At 35.8% G+C, this 20,627-nt stretch overlaps 3 protein-coding genes across 4 annotated transcripts; 1 reads left to right on the top strand and 2 right to left on the bottom strand.

The window, feature by feature from the left end:
- Window positions 1-2,326: 2,326 nt before the first annotated feature.
- Window positions 2,327-6,894, bottom strand: LOC129876177 (multiple organellar RNA editing factor 8, chloroplastic/mitochondrial). 2 transcript variants are annotated; one of them, XM_055951527.1, is made up of 5 exons: window positions 6,471-6,894; window positions 4,720-4,817; window positions 4,535-4,600; window positions 2,991-3,745; window positions 2,327-2,708 (listed from the first exon to the last, which is right to left on the bottom strand). In XM_055951527.1, the coding sequence occupies exons 1-4, from the start codon at window positions 6,851-6,853 to the stop codon at window positions 3,009-3,011; spliced, it is 1,284 nt and encodes a 427-aa protein (XP_055807502.1). In that variant the 5' UTR covers window positions 6,854-6,894; the 3' UTR covers window positions 2,327-2,708; window positions 2,991-3,008. The 2 variants fall into 2 exon arrangements, with proteins under 2 accessions (XP_055807502.1, XP_055807501.1); XM_055951526.1 differs by lacking the exon at window positions 2,327-2,708 and having other exon boundaries at window positions 2,793-3,745.
- Window positions 6,895-7,698: 804 nt separating this feature from the next.
- On the bottom strand, window positions 7,699-10,878 carry LOC129877663 (uncharacterized). The gene is made up of 2 exons (XM_055953188.1): window positions 10,608-10,878; window positions 7,699-8,884 (listed from the first exon to the last, which is right to left on the bottom strand). Exons 1-2 carry the CDS (start codon window positions 10,821-10,823, stop codon window positions 8,033-8,035), a joined length of 1,068 nt encoding a protein of 355 aa, XP_055809163.1. The 5' UTR covers window positions 10,824-10,878; the 3' UTR covers window positions 7,699-8,032.
- Window positions 10,879-12,750: 1,872 nt separating this feature from the next.
- LOC129877400 (probable beta-1,3-galactosyltransferase 14) lies at window positions 12,751-19,482 on the top strand. The gene is made up of 7 exons (XM_055952897.1): window positions 12,751-13,521; window positions 14,807-14,959; window positions 15,031-15,113; window positions 15,233-15,332; window positions 16,135-16,248; window positions 18,126-18,268; window positions 19,009-19,482. Exons 1-7 carry the CDS (start codon window positions 13,172-13,174, stop codon window positions 19,095-19,097), a joined length of 1,032 nt encoding a protein of 343 aa, XP_055808872.1. The 5' UTR covers window positions 12,751-13,171; the 3' UTR covers window positions 19,098-19,482.
- Window positions 19,483-20,627: the final 1,145 nt, after the last annotated feature.

The following is a 20,627-nucleotide window of genomic DNA, read 5'->3' as shown; positions in this document are numbered from 1 at the left end:
TCGTGTGTGTTAGCTCAGGATTTTTTGGTGTTATGATTTTCGGTCAATTTTTTTTACAAAACCTTTACAGGGCCCTCTGTAATGACCTAGAGGAATAGTATGTGTAGTCTTGGCACGATCCACGCCATTTTCTTAGCATTTAGGGTCCAATCAACAAGAATTTGATGATTTTCTCAATTCTTTGTGTGTTAGTCCATAAGTTTTTTGGTGATATGGTTTTCGATTAGTTTTTTTTTTGCAAAACCTTTACAGGACCCTATGTAACGACATGACAGAACAATACATGTAGCCTAGACATGATACACGTCATTTTCTTAGCATTTAGGGGGCATTAAATAGGAACTGGCGATTTTCTGAATTTTTCGTGTGTGTTAGCTTATAAATTTTTTGGTGATATGACTTTCTGTCAGTTTTTGTTTTATAAATCTTTACAGAACCGTCATTAACTATCTGAGGGAACAGTACATGTAGCCTCAGGTTGATCCACGTCATTTTCTTAGCTTTTAGAGGTCACTCAACATGAATTAGGTGATTTTCTCAATTTTTCGTGTGTGTTTGGCCATTAATTTCTTGGTAATATGCCTTGCAGTAGATTTTTTTTTGCAAAACCTTTACAGGACCCTCTGTAACGACCTGAGGGAACAGTATCGTGATTCTAAAACTTGAACGAAAACATCAAACCTAGAGAAATAATGAGTGTAGTTCACTAGATTGTTAGAATGAACCCAAAAAATTTAACGTCAAACTGTGTCGGACTGTCAAATTCATGTCTCGTCATGGAGTAATATTAACAAAAAGCATAAATAATTCTGAATTTATGTTTTGTGACTTTGAACCCCCCCCCCCAAAAAAAAATGATGATTCTACAAAATCAAAGAGTGTTGTTCAGTAGGTCGTCACGAATAGATCTAAAAAATTGGGATCAAACGAAATAGGTTAGTCACATTCCGTAAATTTTATTAACTAACACACATGAATACCTAAGATAATCTAGAATTCTTGGTTTGTAACCCGAAAACTCCAAAATGGGATGTTGACCCTAAAAATATAATGAGTATCACTAGGTTGTCACGAATGGACCCATAAAATTTAAAGTATAATGGAGTCGATTGGACATATTCTAAAAAAATCATGGAATAATACACGCAAAAAGATTAGATAATCCTGAATTTTTGTTTCATGACCCTAAAACTCCAAAAAGGTAGCATCGGTCCTACAAACATAAAGAGTATATCATTCACTAGGTTGTCACGAATAAATCCACAAAATTTATGATCGAACGTAGTCGGCTAGTCATATTCTAAAAACATTATGGACTAATACACATTAAATGGTGAGATAATCCTAAATGTTGTGAAATATACTAGTTTGACAACAAAAAGAGAAAAATAGTAACAGAAAAATTAATGAAGAGAGACAGAGAGGAAAATCGTGTGTATGTATCTGTGTTCTATCTTTTCTTCTAACTTTCGTATATCATTTCATTGCCAACATTGGCAATTTATAGACAAAGTGAGAGATGAATTGTAGTGGCAACTTGACCACTATAAGTGTTGCTCATACAAAAAGATTCCACTATTATAAAGTGGACATCCACTATTATAACCTAACACTAAATTTTTATTTTGTGACTCGAAAATTCCTAAAAAACAATGTCGGCCCTTAAAAAATGATCAATATCGTTCACTGAATCTTTTCAAACGAACCGACAGAATTTGTGGACAAACAGGATCAATCTATCATATTTCAAAAAAATCACACACAAAAATCCTAAATTCGTGTTTCATGATCCCGAAATTTTAAGAAAAGTGATGTCGGTCCTCCAAAAATAATGAATATCCTTCACTAGATCATTTTATATAAAGCCACCAAATTTGAAGTCAAACAAAGTCGGTCAGTCATATACCCAAAAATTTTGCTATAATCATAAGCATAAGCTTGAATCATGCTTTCTTACAAGTGGAGGAGAGTTTAATGGGAGCGTCACACACAAAATGTTGTAATTTCAATTATATGGCTCGATTATTTTAGATTAGCATAAAATATTATACTTTATGTTGCGTTCTTTATTAATGGTGATTTCATTTCCAGCATTCATGATCGAAAGCTCTGATTAATGATGGTGGAATTTGCTAACCGTCTACAACCTTCTATGACATGATTTCAAATACTACACATCTTTAGGTTTACAAAATTGCCATCAAGTCGAACCACAGCCTTCAACTGCCTTGTTGGTTGTTATGTCTGCTCAAACTCTCCGATACTGCAGTCACATTTGTATCAGATTCTCAAAAAAAAAAAGAATAGGATCAGACACACCCAGCGATGCTTTTCAAGAGTCCGAGCAACATAAGTTGTTCGTCGTCATGCTCTTCATTCACAGAACTCTCAACCTCGAGCACTCTTAATAATAAGTATTATAACTGTTGGCCTAGTGCCTTTTAGTTTCTTAATCCATTGCATAAAAACAGAAAGGCATCTCATAGATCAAGTTACAATGGCGCTCCGTTAATGGCAAGGGCAAATACAAGTGTAACATAGGGCATTCTAATAGGCCATCTACATAAGGGCTGGTTAAGGCTTTCTAACAAAAAGAGATCTCCATTGTCGCCTTGAAAACATCTGTAGCCATAATAGTGTAAATAGTCCGAAGATGCAAATGTTACCTGCAATTATCGCTTAGACCCGTCCAAAGATGCAAACATTACCTGCAATGATGCCTTATAAGTTCAATCATTCAGCATGGAAAACCATATGAAATTATTCGACAGGCTAGAACACTCATCAGAGAATCGATTAACTGAGAGGATGTTGATATAGTAGCATTGTAATGAAAAAACAACAGGATGAGAACAACTTTGGCATTGCATAATACATACCAACAAAACACATCTTATTGCACATTCAACCACTACGAGCACCAAACATCCTATCAACCACGATATATGTGTTCTCACTTCGTGCAATAAAATTCTGGGAATACAACTTACATACTTATCTACAATCGCCTATTGATAATTTGGATCTCTTCCAGATATGTTTTGATTCTGTTGAGGGTTTCCACCAGACGTATTCGGAGCATAGTTCTGATTTGGAGGCATATTTGGGTTCTGATAATGGTTTCCACCAGATGTATTTGATGCATAGTTCTGGTTTGGCCCAGGACCTGTTTGGTAAGGCATGCCCCCATTGTTTGATCCACCATTGTATTGAAAATTGGTTGGATTGTTTGGTGCTCCACCATAGTTATTGGGAGGCGCTCCACCATAGTTTCTGGGAGGCCCTCCACCATAGTTATGCGGTGCACCTCCCATGTTGGGCTGCATGTTGGGTGGCCCTCCCATGTTGGGCTGCTGCATCCCGCCAATGTTGGGCTGCTGCTGCATCCCTCCCATGTTGGGCTGCTGCATCCCGCCAATGTTGGGCTGCTGCTGCATCCCTCCCATGTTGGGCTGCTGCATCCCGCCAATGTTGGGCTGCTGCTGCATCCCGCCAATGTTGGGCTGCTGCTGCTGCATCCCTCCCATGTTGGGGGGTGACGCATTCCTCATATTGGGAGGTCCACCACCCATGTTGGATCCAGGGTTCTGCATCTCTCTTCTTCTCTCAAAATTTCGGGACCTATCAAAGTTACGAGGTCGGTCATTCCGTCTGTTTCTCTCATTAGCTCGGGCATTGTTTCTCACCCACTCCTCGTGGTATTTTGGGTCATATGGTACAGCCTGTCCATTGATAAAAGGTTCCCCTGCAACATGCACGACAAAAGTCATACAATACTGGTACCAGAAAAGAACATGATTATGCAAATGCCAACAATCTGCAGAAGATTGGTGATTCAAGTGTGATGCTACTTAAAAGAGCCTAACCTTCTATGAGTGCATATCAAGCTGGTCTCAAATTTCTCACAAATTGTTCTTATGTCATTACCCCGCAAAATAAACTATCATATGCATGTATTAAATCATTGTAAATGAATTTACTGTTCAGAGTCGAGCATTTCATATTTCAACTGCATTTTTCCAACAATTCCCTTGTCTCAATTTACGCAACAATATTTATCTCGGGACACTTCTGACATACTTCAACTAAAAACACAACTATGAACTTCCACAAGTTTCAAGGATTCAACTTCATTTAACAACTACAGAATACTAAATTTTCCTGATCAAATTTTTGCTACTGTTTTAGTATTTACTTTAGCTAGTACTTCAACTCTTTATTAAGACAATGACATATACAAGGCAAATTGACATTTTAATATCTCCATGCCAATTAAACCTATGTTACACAAAATAGGATTACCAAGAAGTTACATATGTCAAGGGACGGACAGGAAAGCAAATCCACAGCAGATTGGAAGTGAATTCAGGCAGAGAAACACAATTGAAGAAAGAAATCACTTCAAAGCCTATTGGCCAGGAGCAAATGCCTAGTATTTTGATTATTGATCATACATTACTCTCTTAAAATTACAAAAATGTCATATTATAATTTTACAAGAATAGTGTGACAACAAATATTAGTCACCACCTACCTCCATAATCTTTATTTTTAACGTCCAGGTAGGAATCAGGAAGCACCCATCTAACCTTCGGCAATTCTGCACATGGATGAAGGAACAAATGCTCAGTTTTGTCTCTTTACCATTAAGAAATACTTGGATAAGATCAAGACATAACCAAAAAATATTAAAGAAAGGGGACGCTAAAAATGCATCACCTTTTAGCTTGTAAGAAAGTTCTTCCGATACAAGAGCTCCAAATGCATAGTAATGTCTTGTCGAGACAGAGTAGATCTTCATTCTTGCTTCTTCCTCACTGCAATATTAATCACATTAATCCTCCACAGTAATTAACTATACTTTTTTTGCAAGTATTTCACATGCCCAAGAACTCATACAATCTGGTAGTATCCCATCAGCAAGTGACCCACTTTTATTTTACAGACAGATTGCTTAAACTATTTTAGAGCAAAAACAACTAAGCCTGAATCCCAAGACAGTTGGGATTAGCTATATGAATCCTCAATATCCATTCTGCTCAATTTGAATCTGTTTAATATGAACACTCAATAGTTTGCCTTCTAAAACTTATTAAAAGATTCTCAAATTCTCAACATTATCTACTTACATACAAATTCAAGTCCTTTTCCTTCGATTACTTCCATTTCTGACCAAACAATCATTGCAATAAGTTAGCTGCCTGCATAGAGCACATGCATCCCAATAAAAAGATTGGGAGCTGCCAATATATCTCATGGTAACAAAAATGTATAGTTCTAGGGTATATCAATATTCAAGGGGAAGGGGTCGCCCAAAGCTGTGGAGATTAGGTGGAAGATTCGAAAAAAAAAGCTATATTTATATTTATAATGATAACAATAAAGAAAATTGTTCATATTCAAATGTGAGATTATTAACTATCTAAAGGATTCATACTGCCGACACAAACTAGCTAGAGATTGGTTGATGATTAAATGATAATAAGAAGAAACAAAAAGGTAGATCATCACAGACAGATTGCTTAGACTATTCAGAGTAAACAGCAACAAAAACAAGTAAGCCTCAATCCCAAGTTAATTGGGACTATATGAATCCTCAATATCCATTTCGCTCCATTTGGACATGTTCCATAGGAACACTCAATGATTTGTCTTCTAAAAAAGTAGATCACTATAGGCAGATTGCTTAGACTATTCAGAGTAAACAACAACAAAAACAAGTAAGCATCAATCCCAAGCTAGTTGTGAATAGCTATATGAATCATCAATATCCATTCCTCTCCATTTGGACATGTTTCCCCCAGCCCCTCTTTTTCCTGGATGTCGCATCGCATTTGCTCAAACTCGGAAAACACTTCCCTAATCTGGCTGTCAATACTATTTTTAGGTGCCCTCTTGACCTTTCCACCAATGTTATAATATAACACTCCAATTCTATGGTTCTTCCAGGCTACAAGGCCTCACACGGGTAGAGTCCAGTATTCCTTTGTCAATGGCTGACCCAGCTCTTTCCTTTCACCAGTCAATAAGTGCATCCTATTCCTATTAAGGGATAGGAACACTCAATAATTTGTTCCCTACAACAACATTCCCAGTGTAATCCCACAAGTTCTCTACTTTTTCTACCGACAAAAATCCATATGTATTCTCCCGTTCTCCCTTCTCTCCATTTCTAACCAATTACACATTAGCACTCCGCATAAGCTACTATGCCTTAATCTCTACCTAGTTTTAATCTCTACCTAGTTTGTGTCTGCAATTTGAACGCAGATAAATCTAAACAACAACAACATACCCAAGTCAAATCCACCAAGTGCGGTCTGGGTCTGGGAAGGTTAAGAGTGTGCCCACACTTACCCTAACCCTCAGCTAAGATAAAGCATTAAGAAATGAAAGCAGTAACTTCGAGCGATATGCACGACTAATTGATGTAAACAGCAAAACAAAAATTAGAGCATTTCAATTCGAACCTTCCGACAATCGTAGCAAGGGTTTTGATGTAACTATCGATAATCTCATCTCTTGTAGGATCACCTTCAGGCTTCTCCATCACAACAAGCCAGTGCTCAAAATCACATCCATCAAGCAGAATCGTCTCCTTCGGTGGACGGTTAGACCAGTTCGGGTTCGGGTCATTCAACGACGACGACGTTTGGCGAGTCGCGAAACCTCGCAACGACGTCGCCACCGTCGGCGTCGCCGGAGAGAAGGTTCGGAGATTGGCTGCTACGGCGATCAGAGGACGAAGGCGGAGGAGAGAGAAAGAAGATGGAAGAGGTGTAGAGAGAGAAAGAGGAGTGTATGAGCGAGAGAGAGTACTGAGTAGAGAACGAGTTAGATAACGAGTCGCCATTTCTGCCAAAAACCCTAAAGAAGAAAGTGAAGGGGAAAGGGTTTTATATAGAGTTGAGCCTGGGTTTATCAAAATGACACGTGTCATACATATAATAATTTTAAAAATTTAGACTATCTTAAACATCAATTTTATTATTACTCGTTGTTTCCTTTTGTTCGATTCGTAGAATCTACCGAAAATAGTTTGTGTACTTTTATATGATAGGATACAAAATTACACGAGATTTTACGGGATATTTGTTACAATTTCTAGTATATTTAAATAATTTTCAATATATAATATTTGTATACAAGTGTTTAAAAAAATGTGAGAATTTACAAAAGAATAAATTAAGTATTTCATTTTCCAAAATGTGGTCAAAATTATTTTGTTATCGCAATTTATGCAACATACTTTTCACTTTAGTCGGTCCATAAAATGAATGTCGTATTTTTATATTTAAAAACAATTAAGTTAAAAAATTTCTATACTGGTGCCACGCAAAGACAATTTATCTAAAGCTTATTTTAGGCCACACATTCCAATTGTTGGAAGTAGATTTTCCCGTGTCTGTAGTACAACTTTTCATTTCTTGTATGATCTTTTGAATAAGTAGTCAAACTACTGAGCAAAGGAAAGTTGAATTAGTAGTAGGATCTAGTAGTAGACTTGAATATGATTTTCATCGGGAGAGTTGAGTGTACTACACCTTACCACTATCTTATGGAGGTGAAGAATCTGTTTCTGAAAAACCCTCCGCTCGTGTTCTGTTTCTGAAAAATCCTCAGCTCGAGTACAGCAAATCCAAGTACAAAAAAAGAAAACAATGTAGAAACATAGCAACTACATGGTGAAAACACACATTTTCAGAAACAGTAAAAGAAAATATCTTTATTTTTTATTTTTCGATAACACAATTATTAAGCTTCCCAACCTTTTTTCGAGAATGGAATCCTCATTTGAAACAACAGAAATTGTACAGTACAACAAAAGGTCATGGCAATATATATGTCAATAATCAGAGCTTGATAACAAGCATGGTCAAGTAAAACTAACTGTTCATGAAAAGACCTCGCGCGGTTGTCAAAAGATATCTCCCTTGTTCTTTAGTAAGTGTTGTGATCCGCCACGAGCTGATTGTGTTTCACGTGGAGCTGATTGTCATTTACCAATTGCTGGTTGATTACTTACAGTTGGTCAAACATCGGTGCTGTAGCGTAAGGGAAAACGACGATGCAACATCCTTTGCAGCCATCTCCTACGCGGCTCTGGGTTTAAACAAACGAAACACTCTCTTTCTTCTGGATCCCTTACGATGTCCAAAGCATCTAAATACATAGCACTTGATTGTGGAATATCCTCCATCTCATTCAAGCACTTCACAGCAAAACCTATAGAGAGATCGGGAGTGCTAATAGCCACACAAGTCTTGATATCCGTGCTAAGCTTTGACACTCGTTCGTTTGTGAGTTCAACGAGTTTACCTACACAAGCCTTCAACTCAGACATCCATGGGTCTGCAATAGGATGGGACTTCACAGCAGGTTGTTGAGGAAGTTTTGAAAATACAGGCATTGATGTTTGGCCGCCGCCATAATCACCTTCTGACGTTGTGCATGTTTGACGTTCAATGTCATCTAACCCTATTGGTAGCAAGTCATCATGTGCATCAATTGATTGTTCAAAAGATGCTTGACCTAGTTCTTGATCAAACTTCCAAGGGTTAATACCAACTTTTCGGTCTATGCTACCACCTATATAGCTGAAAATTGTTGGCGAGTTTTCCTTTTTTACTTTCTTAAATGCTGGACATATTCCTTCACTTATATGACGAAGCAAATGAGTTGTTCCACTTCGGGTTGAAGAAGTGAAAATTTTATGGCAATGATTACACTTGCATTTGTCACAAGTTCCATCCTCCTTTATTAGCTTTGTAAAGTGTTGCCAAACTCTTGATCTTAATCTTCCTTCTCTTTTTCGCTTCTCGCCTGTGCTTGCTTCAGTCACACTGGTTAAGTCCACAATACCCTCAGGAGTAGCATCTGCCATCTAAATAAAAGCAACCACTTTACAAATATGAATCAACAAAGGCAATCCAACACAGATGATGCACGTTAAACATTTAACATGAAATCACACAAGTTAGTTGATTCCAAAAGTAAATGTATGTCCAAACTTTGAACTCTTTATATGTCTCAATAACACCACTGTAGCAACAACAGGTCATTATATTTGGCAAAACAATTATGAAAACGAGCCTCAAGGAAAATCCTATAATTCAATGCCATATACAAGAAACGGAAGCTGCAGAGATATTTTAAAGTGGATACATGATAGCATAAAAAATATGGCCAACAATTGCCTTTTCATGAATGTATTGCATAATACCTTGTCAAGCACTTAATAGACTATACTTGGGTACTTCAAAGTTTTAGGCTTGAAGTTTTGTCTAAGCAACGATCAAGCTTTGACAAATCACTATTTGCAACACTTTGCTTTCTTTTGTACTTCTCAGAGATAAACATTCTCGTTAAATTTACAACTACGCAATCTGATTTATAGACTGATTGATGACATCTAAATAGTGCTAATATTCATAAATGCTTCAGTATATATTACTCATGGCATGGAAATCCTAAAGAAACATACCATATTAAATGTGCATTGTACTACCTTCTTAGAATAAACATTTGGCATCTAAAGTTCTCCACATTCCATACAAAGCTTGCTTAGTTATTCTGGGAATGAAAATTTTCATTGTAGAGTGCGCTACCCTCATAGTCTATCCAGCGCAAATAAGGATTTACTCGGGCCAGTGTGTAACAAAATAATAATTTTTCATTCCCCTTTATCATTTCCCCTGCTACGACAAGTGACCTTCGAACTTATTTTTTAAAAATCTCCGACTTGTTTTTCCAACCAAAACCTGAATAGGCTCAATTTATGATCCCAAATCCACAGCTGAATTCTACTTTTAAGGTTAGCTTCATTCATGAATCATCCGTGTTCTAATTCAATGTCTGTCAGAGAAAGGCAAGAATGCAGATGAATCAAACAAACTAAAGTTTTCAACGTTCCATTTCAAAGCTTATTTAGTTATTCTGTGAATCAAGAACTTCTTAGTAGAGTGCGCTTTACCCATTTAGTCTTTCCAGCTCGAACTGAGATTAGTCGGGCCAGTTTGCTTCAGATACCGAATGGTTAAACCAAAAAAAAAAAAGAGAAAAAAAATTCACTTTCATGCTATGAAAAAAGTGACTATTCGAACTTAATTTTTTAAATCTACAACTTCCTTTTTCAATCAAAGCCCGAATAAGCTCAACAAAGAATCCCAATTTCATTACTGAAGCTCCAAAACTAATTTTATTCTACTTTAAGCTAAGTTTTCGTGAATCATCAGTGTCCTAATTCGACGTCTATCAGCGAAAGGCAAAGACACAGATTGAATCAATCAAACAAACTCAAGAGATACACTAAGCATAAAAAATGCAACATTTTTTCTTTCAACATCATCAACTCAAGCAGAGAGCATTAACTAGATGAATCATTATATACAGAACTTCTCCTCTTCAAAATGATCATCCATTTCCTTCTCTTACACAAAATCGATGCGCAAATAGTGTATTTTGCTAAGAAATTCATGAAATAAGTAGAAATATAAGATTTAGAACTCAATTATTATACTTTCAAGTTGTCGTTCTAAAATATGAAACACGAAAAGTTGAAATTCTGACTCCGCCTCCGAGCAGGAGCGACGAAGAGGAATACTTACCGGCGAAGTGAGAGGTAAATCGACCGGAGTAAATTGAAGGTGGCGTTGGTCAACGGCGACCGGCGGCGAGCTGTGAGGGTTTGGAGACGCCATGAGAAGGAAAAAAGGAATTGCATTATCAGGTGTGGAGACCCTAGAAGAGAATGAGGATCGAACAGGTGCGAAATCGGAAACGGGCCCAAATGGGCTCGGAGGGAGTATGTTTGGGCCTGACATCAAGTTCGGGCTTGAAGTTCTTGTTCATGCCGGCCCGGCTCAGCCATAAGGAATTTGAGTGTATACTCTAGTCGAGAATAATTTTTTTATAAAATAAGTGTTAAAAACACATTTAATTTATGTTTTTTGTATATTCATACTTAAATTATTAAAATGGTGAGTTTCATATCTAAATTATCATTTATTAGTTTGAGAAACACACCTAATATACTTCTCTACTTTTTATATTATTTGCAAAAACATTGACAATGACATTCCACATAAATGAAATATTTCACCTTAATAAAAATTAAATAAACTATTAATATTAACTTCGAAACAAATCTAAAGTTACATATGTTAGTAAACTGTATTGAAAAATATTAAAACAGTAACAACAACTAAAAATAATAAAACACAGAATCTGAAAATTTAATGCAAGAACAAAATCGAGCCCACTGACTGCACAGTGTGTCCTTAAGGAAATTATTCCCCTCAAAGTACCCGAGGTTTTGGAATCTTTCCTCCCAGGATAGAACGATTTACTCACCAAAGTAGAGGTACTGCAAATCTTTGATGACAATCATATCAATTGATCGAAGCCGAAGCCGAAGCCGAGCGAGACGACGGCGCGAGGGGAGACCCTCTTCTTGACCCTTTAGCAACATGAAGAAGTGCTTCTACTTTTAAGTAGGAGACTTTTCATTTCCATCACCTATGTGAGACCAAAGCTTATTTAATAAAGCAAGAGAGAACATATCATTTTCTTCTCCACTTCTTTTTTCCTCAATTTCCCATTCAAACTATCAATTAAACCCAACAACATATGTTGAAGTTCATGAAGAAATGAGGAATCAAACCCATATATAACTGAAATGTAGATAAAAATAATTCAGACAACAATAACTGAAATCAAATTTGATTTTTGTTTGAATTCTAACCATAGAAACTTCAAGCTTAATTTTAAATACCATATATCTAAAGTTGTTCATGAATGAAGAGATTTGTATTTTTTTTCATAAACAAACACTTAGATCTTAATTTTAAAATTGGACATCCATCGACGTGGAGATTGGAGACCCTAAAATTCACAAATAGTTATTTTCAGTGCTTGTAATTGAAAAATAATTACTGTTCTTAAATTTTAAATTTTATAAATATTTTTTTAGAATAATGACATGTTTTTTTAAGGACAAGCTTGGAGCCTATTTCTACGTCTAGTGTGGATCCAAGCAAATTGGAAATGGGCTCGGAGAGCTAAACGAATCCTTGCTTGGGCCTGAAATCAATTTCGGGCTTGAAACTCTTGTTCATGCTAATCGGACTCGCTCATTCTTTGATTGAGGACATTTATTCTATAACAATAACAACAAATTTCATGTAATAGAAAAAATAAAATATTCATAAATTTTATCTTTATCTTGAAAAAGTAAAAAAATTGATTGTGTTAGACCTTCAACTGAACGAGCAACGAAAAAGAGGTAATAGTAACCGCAAGAAGAAAATAAGATATCGAGATTAAACAATACGAACAAGTAGTAATAGTAATTTAAAGATAGATGAAAAAAACAAGAAGAATACTAATACTTTGGGAATGGAAAAGAAAATATACTCCGCTCGTCTACTATCCTTTTATGTTAATATTCTACCACCACCACATCAAGGGACATGTCCTTGGTGAGTTGAATTTGCGATATAATCTGCCTAATTACCTTGAACCTAATACTTTTTAGGTCTACATCTACCTCTACTGAGATCCACAATGTCATCCTGTTACATCTCTTGATATTTGCATATATTCTTTACATGACCAAAGAATTTCACATTTTGCATCTTGACCTTCACATAGATCAATCCTACCTCGTTCCGAATAACTTCTTTCCTAATTTTGCTTCTCTTGATTTGTTCACACATCCACTTCGCTTAACTCCACCTAACATTGATCTCATCAATTAATACTATATCCTTATTTTACTAATACATGTATAACAGAGATGAAAGTTGCTTATGCTTTTGTAACCTCGTTGGTTGAATGAACGGTTAAACTAACACTACAGGGTTACTAGTAACAACCATTCAAACAAACTGTCACATAGAAAATTATCCCAACAACCGGCAACTCAAAATACATATAGTTTACAAATCAAGAAGACATTTTTATGAATATTCAGTTTTGAAGTTTAGTACAAAAATTGGTAAACTATATTCTCATGAACTTTACTCCAAATTTTGTAAATCTGAGTAGAAATCTGCAACTATAACTCTCTGTAATCTGATTCTTTTGAATCTTCACTACACTGCTTAAAAACCTCAAATCCGATTCTTGAATTTTTTTTCCCCAGTTTTTCAACAACCCCATTTGTCTAGAAATGCCTTCAAACCCAAAAATCTTCACTGCTCGACCATCCTATGCGTACTACTCCCATTCCCGTAGATCAACAATCTTGATTCTATGTTTTCTTATCGGTTTTGCTGGTTTTGTTTTCGGGTTTATTGCGATTTCGAGGAGTTTTGGGTATAGCTGTAAATATGCTGAACCCAGATCTGTTTCTGTTGCTTGGGATAGAAATGGAGGAGGAGAAAGTGGGGTTACTGATGGAGGGTATAAGAGGCATAAAGTAATGGGTTTTGTTGGAATTCAGACTGGGTTTGGATCGGTTGCTCGCCGGAGATCATTGCGGAGGACTTGGTTTCCATCTGATCACAATGGGCTTCAAAAGTATACCCTTTTTTTTCTTGTCTAAATGTAAATATTCTTTTATTCATACTTCATTTATGTAGAGGATATTGTGTAAGATTTTAGTTTCAGATCATTTTTATTGTTAACCGTGGTACCTAGACTAGCTTGTGCGCACCTAGACTAATTCTATGGGGTTGGACAGATGGAAAGATTTTAGTTTCAGATCTTATATTGCTCGACAATAACATATCCGGTGTAATCCCACAAGTGTGGTTAAGGGAGGGTGGGGATGTACGCATACCTTACTTCTATCTTTGTGGGATAGAGACGCAAGGTCTTAAATTGCTCGTGGATCCTAGTAGAGCCGAACTGATTCATATTTGCCGAACCCAGATAATTTGGATTGAGGTGTAGTTGATTTTTGACTGATAGATAGATTTTAACTCTCTCTGCTCCAGCTTCAGTTTTGAAAGCAAGAACTAGCTTCATTTTTTTTTCAAGAACAAAAAGGCAGGTTCTTTGAGTTTATGTAGCTTTAGGGACGAAATGGAAGTAGGAATATTTACAGAATACGGGTTGATATTGTGTAAGATTCTAGTTTCGGATCATTTTTATTGATAATCGTGTTATTTGGAGTAGCTTGTTCACACCTAGATTAATTCTACGGGGTTGGACAGATGGGAAGATTTTAGTTTCAGATCTGAAATTACTCTTGGATCCTAATATACCAGAATTGATTCATATATGCCAACCCCAACTAGTTTGAATTGAGGTGTAGTTGATTGACTGATTGATAGATTTTAACTCTCTCTACTTCAACTTCAGTTTTGAAAGCGAAAACTAGCTTCATTTTCTTTTCGAGAACAAAAAGGCACGTTCTTTGAGTTTATGTAGCTTTGGGAGGCAGTTGCAGTAGGAATATTTACAGTATGTGGATTGATATTGTTGTTATAAAAATGAAAGTCACATCTTAAATTGTTTTTGGATTATTAGTAAGATGTGGTGAGAGTACTTAATGTATTGTTTGTTGTCTTCCTAACCAGAATGAAGATCTATTTCAAATAATTTCATGCTCTCACCACTAATGTGGTATCGTGAAAAGATACCCAATATGGATGTGGTTTCCATAAACTTGATTCAAAATAATTATAATTTCATGTTCTCCGAATCAATTGTCACATGCTGACTATTTGATCTAACTGTGTCCTGAAACTTGACCAGCAAGAACTTACTGGAAATTGACCAATATGTGTAGTTGTACTACCCCAGATTTGTGAATTTTGCTTGAACATATTTTGCTGAACCAGCTGAATGAATGTTGCAGGTTAGAAGAAGCCACTGGCTTGGCTTTTAGATTTGTTATTGGTAGAACAAGTGATAAATCCAAGATGTTAGCTCTTAAGAAAGAGGTAGCAGAATATGATGATTTTGTGCTATTAGACATTGAAGAAGAGTACAGTAAGCTCCCATACAAAACGTTAGTTCTGACATTTATTATTCATTACTCTTCTGTTTGTGACCTACACTTACACCAAGATGCTTTTACAGATTAGGTTTTTTCAAGGCTGCCTATGCACTTTATGATTCTGAGTTCTATGTTAAAGCTGATGATGACATATATTTACGGCCAGGTAGCTAGAATTGTGATGTTTTGTTATTCTTATTGTTCTTTAATTGAGAGTGTGTATTATGATTACTATGCTACTGTAATTTTTGATGACCTCGTGTTACTTTGATATTCCATGAACAGATCGCCTTTCATTGCTCTTGGCCAAAGAGCGGTCTCACTCACAGACATACCTTGGATGCATGAAAAAGGGTCCAGTTTTCACCGACCCCAAGCTCAAATGGTTAGTCTGATAGGAGTTTCCTATATACTAATATAATTGGCAAACTAATTTTGTCAAGTTTATTTCCTAATGTGTGAAATGCATTCCAAGTTGAATATCCTAAATTACTAGGCAGGACTATTAAGATAGTAGTTCAAATATGATTTTTTTAGTAGAACTGATTCATACTGGAAGTCATGAAGATTGCAACTTACTCTCTGTATTTCTAGGGATAAAAAGTGAAATATCAAAATGTGCTAAATGACGTCAGGCTTAGTTCAAGTGGCAAAGGTTGAGGAACTTGTGATGTAGGTCACTGGCTCGAGCCCTGCACCATGCAAACTAAGCCTGTTAATTAAGTGGAGAAGAGTAGGGGGAGGGGGGGCGAATGTTGTGGTTGGTCCAACAGGTTTGGCCGAGACAGATTTCTGAGTCATCAATAAGGAGAAGATCAATATGTGCTAAATTGCAGGAGAACCAAAACAGAAAAAGAAAAAAAAGAAAGCAAGACCTCCAGATTTTATGGTGGAAATTAAGTAACACATAATAACATGGTAATACGTGGTATTTTTTTATAATTATGTGTCTTGCCCTCCTATTTATTTTGAGAACACAATGGTCATTAGCAACCGACCAAAAGAATGATCATTAGCAGCTTATGCTTGTTGATAGATGCTGTGAAGCTTGTGACAATGTTGAGGAAAAGGTGTAGATAAATACATACCAGTGACTAAATGCGAAGAAAAGTTGTGTTGTCAATTATCAGGGTTATTGTTGTTCTTATCTTCAGTATTGTCTCATTGAATCTGTACAACTACTACAGGTATGAACCACTTTCATCTATTCTGGGGAAGGAGTATTTTCTGCATGCTTATGGTCCTATTTATGCTCTTTCTGCTGATGTTGTTGCAAGTTTGGTTGCCCTGAGGAACAACAGGCAAGTGTGTGCTTTGTTCAAATAGTTCTGTCTGTCATCTGTTCTGAACTGATTTTTTTCACCCAACAAAGTGTGTATTTCTATAGCAGTTAGGTGGAAGTGTTTGTTGTGTATAATGTAATACTTAATTCAAGAACATCTGCTACCTATTCATGTAATGCTGCTTCTGTTTTTCTCCAACTTTAGTAACGTGTAATATTTCCTGTCCTTGTTGGGTAAGCCGGTCTCGAAATAAGCTCGCCGTGCAGGTAACATGAAACTTAAGTTGCCGTAGTTAGAATTCTATCTGACCATAAGTAGGGGTGTTCATGGTTCGGTTTGGGTCGGTTATTGATTAAAACCATAACCAAATCAATTTAATCGATTTTTAAATGTCGAAAACCATAACCAAACCAAGTAAAATAATAACCACCGGTTTGGTTATTGTCGGTTTGGTTCAGTTTGGTTCGATTTTTTGGTTTATGACTAGCCGGGATAATTCAAATATTCTCTCTATACATTCTTCAAATTTGTTATGAAACTCTTTTTGCCTCACGGCCCACAAGGGCGAACTTTTGTTGCTAATGGAAAATCAGGTGGACCAAACTTGCAACGCAGTTTAGATTTAAAAGAACAAGTCAAACAGAGGTTCCAAAATACAAACAACTTTGTCCATTAAAATGAAAAAATTACATATTTAAACTAAACTAACTAGAGAATCCATAATATAATCAAAAGTACTTCGACCATCTTCCTTAGCTTAAGCTCCAAACTAATCAATGCTCAAAACAGTGTCCGGAGAAGTAGGGTTTTTACGCTTTGTTCTTAGGCTGGAAGTGGAACAGAAATCAGAATTGTAAAAGGAAAATAGATAGTAGGGTTTTTACGTTTTACCCTTATGCTGCTTAGTGCTTACGACTTATTAGAATTTAGAGTTGGGCTTGGATTGTTGGACTTGGACATATTCTTTTAAGACACGGGCCTTAAAAATAAGTAGATCAAAATTAAATTAATAATTAAAAGGTATAAACTATCTTTAATTATTTATGAAAAGCTAATACTATACATATAAATAATTATAAATTTTATGTATATAATTATCGGTTTGGTTCAGTTATTTATTCGGTTATTTTTTACTATAACCATAACCAAACCAAATATTATCGGTTTTTCAAATTTAAAACCAAACCAAACCAAATGTCGGTTTTTTTATTCGGTTTGGTTAAATTTTCGATTTGATTTTGGTTTTAACCAAAACTCTGAACAGCCCTAACCATAAGGCATCAGACTGAGTATACAAATTTTTAAATGATGTGATTAATAGAGTAGCTTGTTTCATCTAAGCTAAGGTTACTAATAGGAAGTCAATCATTGTTAAAATATAGGGAAAAAAGAGGATGTGTTGGCAACTTCCTTGACATGATGTGATGATTTTTCTGTAAAACTAGAATTATCAAAGATTTCTTATTCTTAAACCCTTCGTCCCCATAGCTTGTCGTAGTTAGATATCAAAGTTCGCCCTCTTAATGATAATTACTTTCCTGGGGCGGTTGTGCAAGACGAATGCAGACATTTTTCCAGTACATCTCAGCAACAAGAAATTGCTCTTATAATTGTTACCCTTATCTCAAAAAAAGAAAAGAAAAGAAATTGCTCTTATAATTCTTCAAGTTGAGAATGTCTATTGGCATTTGGAAAATTAAAGTCTAGATTAAACACAAGATTTTTATGGTAAAAAGCTGGATATATCCTTTCACATTACAGTCTCTAAAATTCATTTCACATCACAGTGTTTCGGGGATTCATTTATTTATTTTGTTGGGCCTTATTGTGTCTGCTTTTTTCTAGTCAAAGGAGTGATAGCTCATTAGTTCTCTCCTTTTCCTGTGAATTATCAGTTTCCGAATGTTTAGCAATGAGGATGTTACCATTGGAGCCTGGATGCTTGCAATGAATGTCAATCATGAGAATAATAAGCAACTATGTGAACCTGAGTGTACAGCATCTTCTATTGCTGTGTGGGATATTCCAAAGTGTTCAGGTCTGTTTCTTTGTCTTTCATTAAGAACACCATTCACAGATGCTCTTGTGGTGTATAAATTTGTGTTGACACATAAAAAATAATGCTTTTGCTTTTGGTGCATCCTGGACGATGAAATTTGAACGTTCAGCACTGCAGATGAAAAATTGTTTGATTTTGTGTATTTCCTACACACGGTGCACATATTGCTATAGGTCTATCGAAAACAACCTCTCTACCTCCTAAAGATAGGGGTAAGGTCTGCGTACATCTTACTCTCCCCAGAATCCACTTGTGAGATTACACTGGGTATGTTGTTGGCGCAAATATTGCTATAAAAAAATGTCCATGTACTATTAGCTTATGAATATATTAGTGATGGTGGAAGTATCAATCTTGTGATGTGATAATGTTCCAAGGCTAACAAATACATTGCCTAGTTGTTTGTTATTGCATTTTTACACTTGGTTTTCGATCATTGATCTCTGTATTTTGCTTGCTTGTTGCCTCATCCCAAAATTCTATGAAACATCTGATGGTGTTTCTGTGGGATGCTCCAAATTCGTTTAGTACGGTTAATCTACAAGGTAGCATAGTTCCATGAGCACAACTTTCCATGGTATCTAGTGCAATTAAGTCGCCATTAAACCAGCTAGATGTCATTGAAAGCTGTTTTGATAAGATTTGAGACATACAACAATATTTCTCCTCCTTGTTGCCAACTCTCTGATTACCAGTGTTTTATTCATTTTATCCTCTAGGTCTGTGTAATCCCGAGAAGAAAATGTTGGAACTTCATGCAAACGATGCCTGCTCAAAGAGTCCAACTCTACCATCAGAAGATGATTGATGGTCTCGATCAATGTAGACTGCTGGATTTTAGTCTCCACTGGAAGTCACATGTGCATTTTGTAAGCCATTTGTGAGATATAGATATAAGAAATATATTTTTTTTCATTGATGTTGCACAAAACTTAAATGGAGTGACATGGACAGTGATTGATGATTCATATAGCCGAATACAACTTGCTCGGGATTGAGGCATAGTTATTGTTGTACTGATGTTGCACAAAGCAATCAAAACTTTGATAGTAAAGGAGATTTTTCAATTTGCAATTGTCTTGTGTTTGGTTTGTGAGAATGAGATTGTCTACCTTTATTTTGACAGATAACCAGTTATTGGTGTAGCATTAACTTGAGGTCGATGTAGTAATACATAAACTTTAAATCTTGAATCCGCCTCTGATAACTACGATGGTCTTTTAACACAGCTTAGATGTCTTTCCCACAAAAGAAATCTTTACTATACTTGTTATATTTCATATTATTAACTCCTAGATACGCCTCTGCCTCGTGGAATTTTTGTAATTGGATCCAAAATTTACCAAGATTGGGTTTCTGGATTCTTATAGGACTGGACCATTAAATCTCTAGTGGTATTGGGTTGTTGGGCCTCCAACTTTGGTATTTGGCCCAAAAAAGAAGGATTACATGTAAAAATTTCACGGGGTATTTTATTTGGACACTCATATCTAACATGTATCCTTTTTTAAAACTACTCGTGGTCAGACCTTTCTCCGGATCCCACGCATAGTGGAAGCTTTAGTGCATCGGGTTGCCCTTTTTTTTTGTCATGCGTTGTCTGAAGTTTAGGCATTTCTACCTCAAGTCCCAACTGCAAGCCCTTTTATTTTATTTTTCTAATCTTTAATAACATTTAAAAAAAATATATAATAATGATATATATTAACATATTTAAGATCACAAAGTATATTTTTTGATATTATCGAAATTAAAAATCCACCCATAAAGGGTGATCTAAAAGCCAAATAGGGTAGATATAATTTTAATCGTTACTATTAATTCTAGTTTCACCTGTATAAGTACACATATGGTATATAATTAACATATATAGAGATATAAGATACTCACTATTTTTCTGCATTCTATTTTCCATCGCGTAAAGAGTAGAGTTTATATTGTATTATAGGGGAGTCGTTCAATCAGTAATTTTAATCGTAGTCCAATCCAATCAACAAATCTAGGTCCAGTATTTGTATTTATGAGTTAGCCATCAACAGTTGAACATCCTTTTATTGTAGTCTTCCCCTATTATGCATAGATTTTTCTCCATTATGCTTCTATAAAGGCGGTACAAGAAGTATCCATTTTTCTTGTTAAAGCTTAGTTATCCGTGAATGAAAATTTATTTTGCTCCCAATTCAACATATCCCATTTTTTCTCTAATTGGTAGCAGACATGTGTCCGAGCTTGATCAGATTTCGATTTCTAAAACCCATTAAAAAAAAGGTGTAGAGCCTCGCTTTTCATGCTTAATCTTCATTTAATTTTCATACATAATCTATTTCATAGACTCATG

This window comes from Solanum dulcamara, chromosome 12 (assembly GCF_947179165.1).
Source record: "Solanum dulcamara chromosome 12, daSolDulc1.2, whole genome shotgun sequence".
Lineage (NCBI taxonomy): Eukaryota > Viridiplantae > Streptophyta > Magnoliopsida > Solanales > Solanaceae > Solanum > Solanum dulcamara.
Note: the sequence above shows the minus strand (reverse complement) of the source record. Positions and strands in the feature narration are given on the sequence as shown.